Genomic DNA, 13,502 nt, shown 5'->3' with positions numbered 1-13,502 from the left:
GGCACCGTAGCTTGTGATGTGGATAATTGACCTTGTTTTTAAAAAAATGTACTCATATTAAACGTACAACAAAAGAATTATGATCTTTATTTGCTGCCTTGTTGTCAGCAGAGATGAACGAGCAATGAGCCAGTCCCAAACCTTCTCATTTTACCCATAGAGTGCTAAATCTGACTCCTACAACCACACTTGGCATGCTCTATTTTCTCCTTGCTTTACCAATATGGTTACTTTACACTCAGTTCTGTGTTTGCACATGCGCAATCAGGACAGGTGACAAATGACCGGTGACAAACAGGTTTGATATTTTATGACCTGTCTGCTTGGGAGGGGTGAATTGGTGATCGTACATCATGTAAACTATATGATGAACAACCAAACTGTGATTCTGCTGGACTCGAGGAATCTTCGCACCAGTGCAAAATCTAAAATCACACAGCGTCATGTATGTCTGAACTTACACTCATGTGTTGGTTTTTCAATTGCTGACATTATGCTACTTTTCAAAATAAAAGTTCCAAATGGAAAGATGATTTAATATGCATTAAATATATTTTTACTTCTTTCAATTTAATTACAGACTAGCAAGAAATGAGATTCAGGGTTTATACTGCCTATGCCACAAGCAGGTGCTGATATTATGTGCCATGCTGCTTACTCGGGTAAATAAAAAAAAACATTGGCATGTGCATTATTCACATGTGACCTCTCGCTCTAGTATTTTACTCTGTATACCTATGCATTTATTGATAAAATAGCACAAGGGATCCCCCCTTAAACCAAGTACTGCCTTTAACCCCACAAAAGCAGCAACAAAGTATCTGTCTACTGACTACTGAAACTAAAATCAAACATATGACTTACACAGTGCTAAACAGGTGAAATGAATAATAAATGTGCGAAGTAAAATAGTGTAAATATGTGCAAAATGGAACTGTGCATTATTAGATGATATTACAGATAAATAATATTACAATATAACAAAATGTGTAAGTGTGTCTGTCCAGAGGGGTGAGTGTTCAGCTGTCTGATTGTGGGATTAAACTCTTGCAGAGTCTGGCAGTGAGGACCCGAATGCTTTGATACCTTTTTCCGAATGGTTGGAGGGTGAAGAGTGCATGTGAGGGGTGTGTAGTGTCCTTCACTATGCTGGTGGCTTTCCTGATGCAAGCGCTCCGGTAACGTGAGTGCCTCTAGCTATATGGACGTCTCCAATAATTTAGCATACATTAAAATTTGCACTAGAAGAAAGCATATGAAGAAATAAGTGAAGAATGTAAAGTCGCAGGGTTCACACAAACAACGGAATTGTCAATAAGCAAAAAGAAAAAATGGAAGAGACAGGGACTAAAAGAATGGGCTGTATAAAAATGACAGCGGTGGAGGTCCAAAAGATTTCTATTACTATGTAATGGATTAGGAGCTGGGATTTATGTTAAGGGGGCGTGACCTGTGACATATCAGGGGCAGTGGTAGCCTAGCGGTTAAGCGGTATTTAGGGGCAGTGGTGGCCTAGCAGTTAAGGAAGCGGCCCCATAAACAGAAGGTTGCCATAATCAGTAGGTTTGAATCCCTATCCGTTGTGTGCATGTGTGCTGTGCTGCAGTGTTTCACAATGACAATCACTTCACTTTTACTTCATCATGCAGCTTGTGCTAAGTACATACAGCGTTTCCTTTTACTTACTGGTTTTCCTTTTACTTATCGGTTTTCCTAATTTTATAAATTAGGATTATGTAGTAAATTACATCCCGTGCAGTTGTTGTATTAACTCACTTGAATAAATTGGCTGGTTTGTGTTTATTTTTTTCTTAGCAGGATAAAGACATTTGCATGAACTCATTGTCTGAGCACAATCCTCTACCAAACAGGAACATACAGAAAGTAGGTGTGAACAGATGAGTTCTGCAATTCAATATTAGTTGATGGCAACTAGGTTGCTGTTCACAAATAAAAGTAAAGTGATTGTCATTGTGAAACACAGCACAGAACATGGTGCACACAACAAAATGTGTTCTCTGCTTTTAACCCATCACCCTTAGTGAGCAGTGGGCAGCTACGCAAGGCGCATGGGATGTATGGGGATGGTACTGTGCTCAGTGGCACTTCAGTGGCACCTTGGCAGTTTAGGATTTAAACTGAAAACCTTTCAATTATGGGTCTGTTTCCTTACCCACTAGGCTACCATTGCTCCTTAATATTGTGGTTTTGCAGAGGAATAATAATGATAATGCCACTCATTGTGATACTCTGTAGCCTTAAAAGCTTGGCCAAGATGTTCTATTGATTGTTCCTTATGCAGCTTTACTCTTCTACCATCATTAGCCCTCTGCTTGCGGTTATGTGGTTTCGTGCTTTTATGGTCATCGCACATGTGGTTACAACTGTCTGTTGCCATGGTTACTACATTCATGTGGTATTCAGCTACCTTTGAATCTGTCAAAAGTTAGTGCAAGATCTTTTTGTGAGACTGTTATAAACTATTCAGGATTGTAGCACAAGGAGATTTCTCTATATGCTTAATAACCATTCACTCAAATGATACCTTTATATGTGTGTATGTAAATATAATACGCAAGCACATATGGTACCAGCGAGTGTCATGTGAATCAGCCAATTTAATTTTATTTCATTTCACTTTACTGGTTAATCGAACTGGTTTGAATCATGGCACATTTGCAGCGATTTTTACAGATTTGCAAAGCATCATTTACATCTTTAGTAACTAAAAGTAAACTAAAATTGACATGGATGTCTTTGGAGTTGTAATATGCTGTTGACAGGGAGCCTGGTACTAGCATGAAATCTGTTAGCGGTCGCTCTGGCCCTTGCTTGTTGCCTGTCAGTGTACATTAGCATGTTGCAGCAACTTGATGAATATTGAATGTAATGTCTGTACAGGGGGCTGTCCGTCAGACTTCATTACAGACGACATGTTAGCATGCAGTCTGTAGCAGATGCCTTGCCTGTTTTCATGTTTTAGCATATTTTGTTTCATTAGCGCTCCTCACATCACCATATGTGCTGCGCTCTCCATGGGTGATGTTTGCTTTACTTGCGTGCTGAGGGTGATGGATGCTGGGCATAAATCTGCTACACTGGGGGCGACTGTCAGGACCAAGGTCAGTCCTGCTGCTGCAGCCGAAGAGGAGAAGGCCTGATTAATGTCCTCCACGCGCGGCACATGGCTTGTGCAAGGGTAGTGTGGGGTGGTAACCAGGTCACTGCACAGAAGATGTTGCATGTTCAGTACAAGGATATTTAGCCATCAAAGTGTCCTTTTGTAGACATACATATTGTAGACATAACCTTATTTTCACATTCTGATCAGGGCAATTTGAATCTCTGGTGGCTCTCTCTGACATCTCAGAAGATGTTCAAACACAGTTTTCCCATTTTTTCACTGTGGAATTGTTTGAGAACAGCATGCAATATATGTTTTCCCAGCTTCCAGGTTTTCTCTTCCTTTTTGAGACATTCAGCCTCAGTCTGTAACAGGAACATACAGGCTGTTACTCCACAGGTTGCCATGGGAATGATGAATGAGAAGCTGTTCTAACGATGGTGGTTTCTGTCAACAGAATCTTGCTGTCATGCATAAGGTAGGATGAGAGGCAGTACCTGAAGCAGTGTATTTGCAGTGTGCCAGTTTGTGTGTTCATACATGAATGCACTTGTACCTGTCTCATGAGTCTATGTGTGAATCTGATGTAATGTAAAACACCAGTGGAGCAATGGGGGCTGCTTAGGTCATGCTGTCAGCACGATTTGTCCTCATCTCGCCATCTGATTCCACTTGTTGTGATCGGCACAGAAGCAGGAAACATGGAACCCGGCCACTTCCTCTAAAATGGGTCAGGCCTACAGATGGGAGCCTGCTGGACCGGGCAGTTTCAGCAGGAGACAGGATTTATATAGAACAAGCTGAACCTCTCCTAGTGGACAGAATAATGGAGAGCTGGATTTAGGAATACTCCTTCATTCATCATTGGATGGTACCCTGGGCTGTTGCCAAGTTTGACCTGTGCACAGTTTTTGCATTGCACTGTCTCAAATCTACAACATTATATATATTTAAAAGCATATATTTAAAATGGCAGCCATTTTAAATTTGTTTTTATAGCATTTTGGTAAATGTTTAGCCTAATGTTGGGGCAGTGGTGGCCTAGCGGTTAAGGAAGCGGCCCCGTAATCAGAAGGTTGCCGTCCCCACACGGCAAAAAATCAGAGTGGGTAAAAAGCAGAGGACACATTTCGGTGTCTGCACCATGTGCTGTGCTGCAGTGTATCATAATGACAATCACTTCACTTTCACTAATGCTAACCATTGTTAACTGGCATAACAGGCAAATTGGAGATTAAAAATGTCTGTGAATATTATCAATAATCTTATCATGTTATTGGTATATCAAATTATCCTATCCATATTATTCATTAAGCTTTTACTGAAACTAGGGATGCACAGATACCACATTTTCTAGTACTCGTTAAAAGTCCCCCGACACCGGGGACCGATACCACGGTCGAGAAATCTATGTTTGAGCGGCATGTAAGGGGTTAACCACAGGCGCCGAGTGCCCGCCCCCAGGCCCCGCCCCCAGTTCAGGCGAGGCGAGACATGACAGCCGTGTGGAACTATTTCAAAGTGAATGAAGATGAGAAAACAAAGGCGGACTGCAAATTGTGCTCAGCGAAATTGTCCAGAGGAGGCTCAAAAGCGCATTTAACACAAGTTATTTAATCGAGCACCTAAAATACAAATAGTTTATCCACGCTGCCTAAACTACACGACTCCACAGCCTACTGCAAGCCTCCTCTGCGTTTAGTTTCACCACGGATCTTTGGACAAGCCGTGTTAGCCCCGTGTCGCTAATTAGCCTAACCTCCCAGTGGACGCGAGTTGCACTGTCACAGTTTACATTTTTTTATTTATTCTGTAATATGTTACATACAACATGCTTTTCATTTAAAAATAAATGTTCTTAATTTCAAACTAGTCCCTTGTTTTTTTTGTTAAATTAGATGACTAATTTACCTGTTTTTATTAAGTTCTTTGTATCGGTATCTGCGAGTACTCCTGCTCGTTCTCCAAAAAAGTGGTATCGGTGCACCCCTAACTGAAACCAGTGATAACTGGTGAAAGAAGACACTGGAAGACATTTTCAAAGCACTACAATAGATATTACAATAGAGCATGAAGCCATCTGGGCACGAAGACCGGTCCTGGGGCACTGAGTGCAGGCAATCCCCATCATTTCCCACCCCTGCTTCGCCTCCTTTAAGAGGTCTGTCTATAGCAGTGTTCCAGGTCTAGTCTCACTTGTTGCACACAAAGTCGTGCTTGTCGTGTATTTGGTATATGTTAGTCGCGTCTGTTCTTGTGCCCATTTGGGTGTCTGTGTCTCCGTTAGCACATGCCCCTGTGTGTCGTTGTGTGGCCTGCACCAGTGGTTTTAATTAGAGTCGATGGCTCATGTGAGCCAGTTCTATGTATTCATGCACACCAAGTCTTCTGGGTCTGAAGGACTCAGGTGTCTGTCAGTGTCTCCCTCAGTCTGCCTCAGTCCTTCTTAGTTTTTCCCAATGCCTGTTAACCATTGTCTGTGTTTTCCTTTCAGGTTGGTTGTTTCCACCGTGGTTGCATGTCTGCCTTTCCCACGCCCTGTTTCCTAAAGTACTGACCCTGAATGTTGTGCGTCTGATCCTGATTACTGTTTATGCCAGTTCACATGTCTTCAATAAACCAACCTGGAATCACACCTGTGCCTGGATCGTACCCTTCCTTATGTGTCTGTCCCACATACACTCCGTGTTGTGACAATCACGAGTGTAGCACAAGTAGTGTTGCTAGATACTTCATTATTTCTGGCCAAAATCCTCCAAGAAATTGTTTATCTGACAATACCGTAAGATATAATACACCTAATGCACAATATAGTACACCTCATAATACACCTTGTTCATGGCCCTTTTCAAGAATTCTAATGAACTAGTGACTGACATTTTAGATTTTTTCCCCCAAAATAACACGTTCTGTGTCAGTGTATTTGTACAATCATATGAAACCTTTTAGAAAGATATAATGATGGCCTATAATGGCCTTCTTCTATCTGCATATTCATTAACATTGCTTGACACTGAGCATGTTCTCTCCTGCAGTCACTAATTAACAAGTGTAGTATATGTATAAGAAACAGAAAGTGCTTTCACAACGGACCAAGCAGCAGTGTCGTGTTGCATGAGAAGAACGAGTTGCTGCTACATTCAGAGCTGAGGTTTTACTGAGAGATGCGGCTGACGTTCTAATAAAAGTGGGGCTTTGTGGTGTCGACTAGCTTCCTGAGACAAGGGGAAATAGCTACGGCCCTCTAACAATGCTCATTTGCAAAAGGTTAATGAAATGATTAATGTCATTGGGCACAATGGCTGGCTTCTGTGAACCTCTCGAGTCTAAACAGAGTGTGAGTATGTACCTTTTTAGTGACTGGGAGCATGGGGCATGTGTGGCAAGAGTGGAATTTGCATTGACTATCATTTTAACAATTAAACTAGAAATCCCTTTGTTTAAAATACAGGGTCAATATTTCATGTGCATATGATCCTAGCCTTTTTTGGCTAATCTTGCAACCTAGGTCACACAAAACCAGTTTTTTTAGTTTTTAGATGAATGTATGGAACATGTGCCTTTGCTTATACGCATACATGTGTATTTGATGTATTGGACCGTGGTTATCCATAAAATCTGGTGAGAAGACAAACAATTTCTGCATGCCCTGTGCACACAGTGAAATGTGGTCTCTGCATTGAACCCAGTGGGAGCATTGGGCAGCCATGAAAGGCTGCCTGGGGAGCAGTGTATGGGGATGTTACTTTGCTCAGGTCCGCTTCAGGACCGCTCCCTTACCTGCTAGGTTTTTACCCGCCTGTTTACCATCCAATTGATCCTGTTGATATCCGTCACTCCATTTTATAACACGTTTCATTTTTCTGGCTGCTGTTCTGATAGTGTATGTGTGTAGGATGTATTGTTGTCTTTAGCTGCCTCTACTGGTATAAATTGCAGTGGGTGTAAGAATTTGACAGCCCCGTCCTTAGAGATGTCTCAAATCACCCGTTTTTACTTTTACTGAAGGAATAGCTGGGCCATTTTCAGCATAACAAATCCAAATGTTTTCCAGCTGTTAATGTCTCAGGATACCCTGAAAGCTAAAGCACATCTGCAAAACCGAACTGTTAAGATGTGAGATATGGATTCACGATTTAGCTCATTAACAGTAAAATTGAGTAGTATATTTTATTTAACATCAATACGTATTGCAAAAGCAAATGGTGGTTGCAGAGTTTTAAACCCCAGGTTTGATTCTAGTAATGTAAACATACACAATGAGCGTTTTTTTACATTGGTTATAGCCGCAAATGACCAGATTTGGTCAACAATCTTATGTCACTTATGTTGTGTTTTTATGCTGGACACACTGCTCATAACAGCTAAGATCATTTAACAGTGGCTACCAGTTTTAGTTTATTTGACAGGGATGTGTGCTTACAGGGTAATTTATTGTGTTATGATTTCTAAAATGCTCTAAAAAAAACTCAATAGGCCTACTATAACATTAGGCTATTATTTGGTATCAGTTACCAAGCCATTAGCATTGCATCATTTTCTGTTAGCGTAGCATCCTGCTGTCCTATGTGTCCCCCGCGGCGGGTGGTCAGGAGTCGTCTCCAGGCTCCAGTCATTCTTTTTTCAGCATTTCACACAGCCGGCATGTGACACTGAGCCCGCCGGGTGCAGGAACAGCCTGGGATGCCGCAGAGCGCCGGCAAACACTCTACCCAAGGCTACGAGCAAATGTGTTTTCATAATGGGAAAAACGGAGCTGCGCTGCAAACAAGTCCCATGACCCATTTTTAAATTATGATGCATGGTAGATGTGCTGCATGCTCCATGACCGGTGGATGACAGGAGAAATGTGTCTCTTGTGTTTGCCGAGGGATGATGAGCAGGAATAAAGACTGTGGGGGTGTTATTTCTATGGATCAGGCCTGTAACGATGGTAACAAGATGGCTGTGCATATGGGCAATAACATGGATGAGGTGGAGGGTGAATGCCTTGATTCCTTGAGGTCATAATGCAGGCGATTGCTTTTTAACAAGTTGAGTCGGCTTACAATCATTTTGTGTGTGTGAGTCTTGTATGTTATGGATGAGGGGGAGAGACAGAAATGTATTTATCCTTTCACTACATCCAGACTTTCCTAAACCCAAAGGATGCAGCATACGTTTGTATTGAATGTATATTATTGTTTTTGAAATAATTAATGAACTGGCCCTGAATTTGCTCTGGAAAAATTTAAAATGTCCTCTCCTATATTTATAGTTAATTCCCCCTGAAGGCTCCTTGAGGCCTGGCATGGAATTCTGGGAGCTGTAGTGCCCTGAGGCTTAGCCACAGGGCCCGTCTGACACTCACGTTCCCCTCCTGCACCTGCTCACCCAAACACGTCTCTCAGGAAGATTCCAGAAACACTCCCACAGGGCTGTGTGGCATTTTATGTGTTCATACCTGGCTCTGCTCCATCTGCAATCTCATGGCACTGGGCTGCAATGGTCAAGGTTGATGGCCCTGGTGTCCGCTCTTCCCCATGTGACAGCTCCTTGACTGCAGTATGGGGGAAGGGGATACTCCTCCCCGCTTATTAGAATTCCTCCATCATTGAGTCTGGACGGGGGAAGGCTGGGGAAAGCGTTTTATCACTGTGTTTCTTGGTCGGATAGCCATTTTAGGGTTTTCCCTGCGGTAATTTACCTGACACCAAGATTAAAACTGAATGAAAAGAATAAAAGGTAAAGACTGTGAAGGGTTTATTTCACTGAGTTCATGTGGAATTTGATGAAAAATCAATTATGTTAAGGATCATTTTCTTTGATTAAAAAGGAAATGAGGGAGTGTCTGTAATTGGTTTCAACATCAATTAAAAGTTAAAGGGTGAGATTTAAAATTGATTTGGTATTTCAGAGCACTAGCATATATGTCATAATTCAAAAGATTTACTTGAAAGGGCCAAGTGCTTAAAAGAGGAATCCTGTCCTTGTTACATTGATGTTGGCACATCAGTATTAAAATATTCACATTCATATCAACATTAAAACATAAAATGATACACAATGTCCTCTGTTACTTAGATACTAGAGTTAGATCAATAAGAAGCACTTTATAACTGAAGCATAATATTTCTGTGGTTTAAACAAGTCGGAAACAGACATTGAGATTAATATGATGTAACTATAATGCAGTACCGTACATTGAATAATAAGGATACAATCTGGATGTACTTGGACAGAGTTTGTATATATGCGACAAAGTTATTTTATCAAGCCAGCTACGTTTGTTGGTGATTTTTGCTCATGTTGACTAGTTGGTAATAACATAGTCTCACTACAGGGGAAGTAGCTGCAGGATCCGAATACAGCTCTGCTGCTACGAAATGTAAATTAAATAGTCAGATTCACTACATATATATTGCATTTGGCCTGCCATAAAGTTAAACTGTAATTCATTCATTAAACATTGCATATGTTCAACACAGGAGACATGCAGGCAGTGTTGTGCCAGTTCCCACTGAAAGTGAACTAGGTCCCAATAACAAACTAGTTAATTCTGTTCCGTCTAAATGAATAGACCACTCTTCTTTTTTGAGAGTTTATTAACACAGATTAAAATACATTTGTGCTGGTGGAACTGTCATGATGGGTGCATGATTTTGTAGTTTTTGTGTACGTACCAGAAATTGGGTTATGTGAATGCAGGTGCCACCCGGAGTGCCAAATTCAAATTTGTTGCCGAATATGAGCTGAATACACACCTAAATGTTGCTCCAGGTACCAGATGTTTATCCAAATATCAAGTAACCGTTAATAGAGTTTTCTCTGTACTGTACCATACAGAAAAACTGAGGGGGAAAAAGAGGGTCAGAAATTCAACCTTAGAGGTGCAAGGCCTTTACACAACCATGCAGCCCTATATGAACGCAATAGTCATTCAAAGTTTTACATAGAATTTCTGTAAAATTCTATGTAAAAATTCTGTAGTTTAGAGATATTCTAAATTAAATTAAAGTCACATAGTTCAACTTTCCAGTTCAATGTAATGTTTAACCCAGTGGCAACAATAATTTAGTCAGAGGGTTAGTTTGGTATAAAATGGATTTAAATGGTTAAACAGTATGACCAAGTTACATTCAGTACTTGTCACCAGTCAGTGGTTAGGTTTGTGTGTGTGTGAGTGTGTCTTTGGCTCGTAGTGCTTGTCTGCCCTCTTTAGGATATTTAGAGAAATGACACCATGTAGATTACATTCTACTGCCAAATGGGCTATGGAAACTTTCTATTTCTTTCTAGTATATGGGTTTTTTTCCAATGTACATTGTAAAAAGCACTGTATACATTTTTAGATTTCACAATTTTAAATTGTCAAAAGTAATATTTTTTTAAAGGTGATGTTGGGTTTATTCCTGAATGAACCTTTTCTTTGTTTCTTTTGTGAGGTTGCATTAAAACAACTGTTTATTAGCACGATACACGAGTATCATGAGTTTCTTTTTCTTTTTTCCCTTTAGCCACAATGGTCCTGGTTCTGTTTCTAATAGTGACTACAACCCCCATCAACAGCACGACCGCTGATAACACAACACAGGGTAAGTACAGACGTTACACAAGCGCTTACTTGATTATTTTCCCTAATTACATGCTATTGTGGGCTTTATGGTAGGGCAAGTGTGGATTAGACTTGGCTGTAATTGAATGTGGAGGTTTAAATGTGCTGTCAGCTGTTTCTTGTTTGTGCTGTATGTGGAACCTGCAGTTGTGAATGCTTATCTCAGCAGACAAACAAGTTCAGGAGGGGTCATTATGTGAATGTTCATAAGTATAAATAACGTTGAGTGTGATGGTTCACATTTTAAAAAAAAGACACCTTGCTTTGTAAGGGCTTTCATTTTGTCAACTCAGTCAGGTACACAAAAACTACATTAATATAACAAAGCATAGAGGAAGTGTTTAATGGATTTTGTTACATCAAATACAAGATAATTTAAATAAACTGGATTAATTTATAATGCAAAGGACACCCATAATGCGTACAGATGGATCTTTTAATGACAAACCCAATTATAAGTCATTATGATCTTACAATGAATGAATATAACAGAAAATCATCTTAAATTGGTGACTTCATGATAATTGAGTTGACAGCACACTTGACATCACTAATATTGCAAAATTGGAACTTGCAGAATTCGGTCTAATTTTACAACAATAAAAATACGACATCTGAGATTACTACTTATCTACACTGTAGTTTAAGTATTCCTATGTTTTTTCAATTTAAAATTTTTGACTTTCACTCAATGACAAGAGTTTTCAGACCCAAGTGTGGAAGTAAAACTGTTTTAATCTACAAAAGCCACAAAAAGCTGTTGCAGACATACACAAAACATGCCGGTGTGAGTACTTAGGCAGTGAGGTCAAAGGTTACACTAGTAGAGACACTAGTGAACACTCACTAGTCTTACGATTTGATTCCATTACTATTATCAATGGCTCGATATTAATGACTCACAATGCAGTGCATTCATTTTGTACTTAGTTACATGTTTTCTAAAGAGAGCCTCATATTTTAGCCTTACATGGCAAATATGATTTATCAATAAACAAAGCATTCATATTTGACAAGCAAGGCTAAAATATGAGGCTGCAGATGCCAAAAGAGCCGGCTCTCTGAAAAGAGACATACTTCCTGTTCCTGGGAACGGAGCGGTCACTCAAATACCTGCTGGCCGCAGAGCTCAGCGCAAAAAGTCTGTGTGTTTTTCTAAACTCCCAGCAACATAAAAAGTTGAAAAATTGTTACAATATACAATATAACGTTTTCAAAAGCATCCTTGGCCTATCTATTATTTAAGGATATTTAGGTATTAACTGTATTAATTTGAGGATATTAACTACACTGCATGTAAACACACCGCAGCTGTGAATATTAACAATAATCCCTAATTCTCCTAGAGTACAACTAGAGGGAGCCCACCGTTTTGGAACCATTGAATTTAAACAAAGGCAAACAACAATGAACAGACAAATCCATATATTGCTGCAGATGTTTAGCAATAGAACTGTCTTTACAAAAAGTACCAATTTTTTTAAATAATGCATTGTAAACTGCATTTGTATTCTGAAGGACAGTTAGTATATGTATGTTCCTGTTCAAATGTGTATTTATTATTGTGTTTGTATGTGGTCTTGAAATAAAATTACATTTTATTGTTTATATGAGTATGCATATGATTGCTGAGAATTTGTGTAAGTCTGTGTCTATGTGTGTTTGAGTAAGTGTGTTATAGTCTGCTGTTTGTAATGTTCTTTAGCCCCTCCAGACAACTCTGGCCCCCCCAACCATCATCTCCTGCCCATCATCCTAGTACTGTGCCTCCTGCTGCTAATCATCGTGCTGCTGGCCTGGTACTTCCTCAGGTAAACCTCCCATGATTCACCAGTACAGGGCGGTCACCGAGTCACAGGGGAAGGGCCTGAAGTTATGTCATACCCTGTTCTTACAAGCGGGTGGAGTCCAGGAAGCGCCACACAAAACCACACACACATTCAAAGCAAGACTTACCCGAACACGCCCACAGTCCTTAAGCTGAAACTGAAAACTGAGAAAAAGCGCAACAGACAGGGTGGGAGGGCAGAGTGAACGAGTGCAGGAACTCAAGCTCAGTGTGTGGCGCTGCCTCGGCATATTGATGAGAAAGGCCGGCTTCTCTTTCCGATGGTAAAAGCCCTGGACCCCAGCCTGGTTCCCTGTTATGCTCGCTTTCTGCTCATCTACTGCTTATTCCACCTGACAGGGGAAGACACCACGGTAAGGCGGTAGTCACCACTGTCGACAAGAAGATACCAAATGGCATCTTGGAAGAACAAGGTTAGTGATCAAGTGTTAATGTGTTAATATTTAACATGATTAGAAATATTGATCGATCTATCAACATAGATCTTTGCGAATTGCGAATGGGTTTATGGGAAATGTTGTCGACAAATCATTCCATTGAGCCTGTTTCAACACGTTTAAAAAAAAAAGAAGAGCACCTAGCCAAAATAAAAAAGGAACACTTCGTTTCTGCACTTGTTCTCTTGTTTTACTGTCTAAAATTATGTAGTTTGTGGTGAAAGAAATAAACTGAGCTGAATTCTTTGATGTTGATCGAGCTCTCATTCTGTCAAGATGAACATCAATAGTATATTCAGTTGTGAAAAAGTCAACTCATGTTTACATACATAGCGTGGAGAACCGCAGAACAATGTGAACACAGCAATAAGTTGAATTGATAAGGCATCTGTCTCACATGAACAATACTTATTGCTAATACACTAATTCTGATGCTGATCCCATTCCATCCCATCTTGTGCTCTTGTGCACGTTGTTTATATATGTGTGTGTGTGTGT

The 13,502-nt window shown here is 40.3% G+C and overlaps 1 protein-coding gene across 16 annotated transcripts in view; it reads left to right on the top strand.

Annotated features, from left to right (window-relative positions):
• The window catches only part of ptprea (protein tyrosine phosphatase receptor type Ea), a 65,319-nt gene that overhangs the window by 35,917 nt on the left and 15,900 nt on the right, over positions 1 to 13,502 (top strand). For 12 of the 16 annotated variants that reach the window (XM_028962764.1, XM_028962707.1, XM_028962680.1 and 9 more), the window contains 3 exons: positions 10,621 to 10,698; positions 12,424 to 12,529; positions 12,907 to 12,980. In XM_028962764.1, the coding sequence (XP_028818597.1) occupies positions 10,626 to 10,698; positions 12,424 to 12,529; positions 12,907 to 12,980 (253 nt within the window). In that variant the 5' untranslated portion in view covers positions 10,621 to 10,625. Of the gene's footprint in view, positions 1 to 6,396; positions 6,462 to 10,620; positions 10,699 to 12,423; positions 12,530 to 12,655; positions 12,831 to 12,906; positions 12,981 to 13,502 lie in introns of those variants that run through there. The other 4 variants (XM_028962793.1, XM_028962780.1, XM_028962753.1 and 1 more) reach the window with 3 other exon arrangements.

This window comes from Denticeps clupeoides, chromosome 2 (assembly GCF_900700375.1).
Source record: "Denticeps clupeoides chromosome 2, fDenClu1.1, whole genome shotgun sequence".
NCBI lineage: Eukaryota > Metazoa > Chordata > Actinopteri > Clupeiformes > Denticipitidae > Denticeps > Denticeps clupeoides.
The sequence above is the reverse complement of the archived record's forward strand: the minus strand, read 5'-3'. Positions and strand labels throughout refer to the sequence as shown.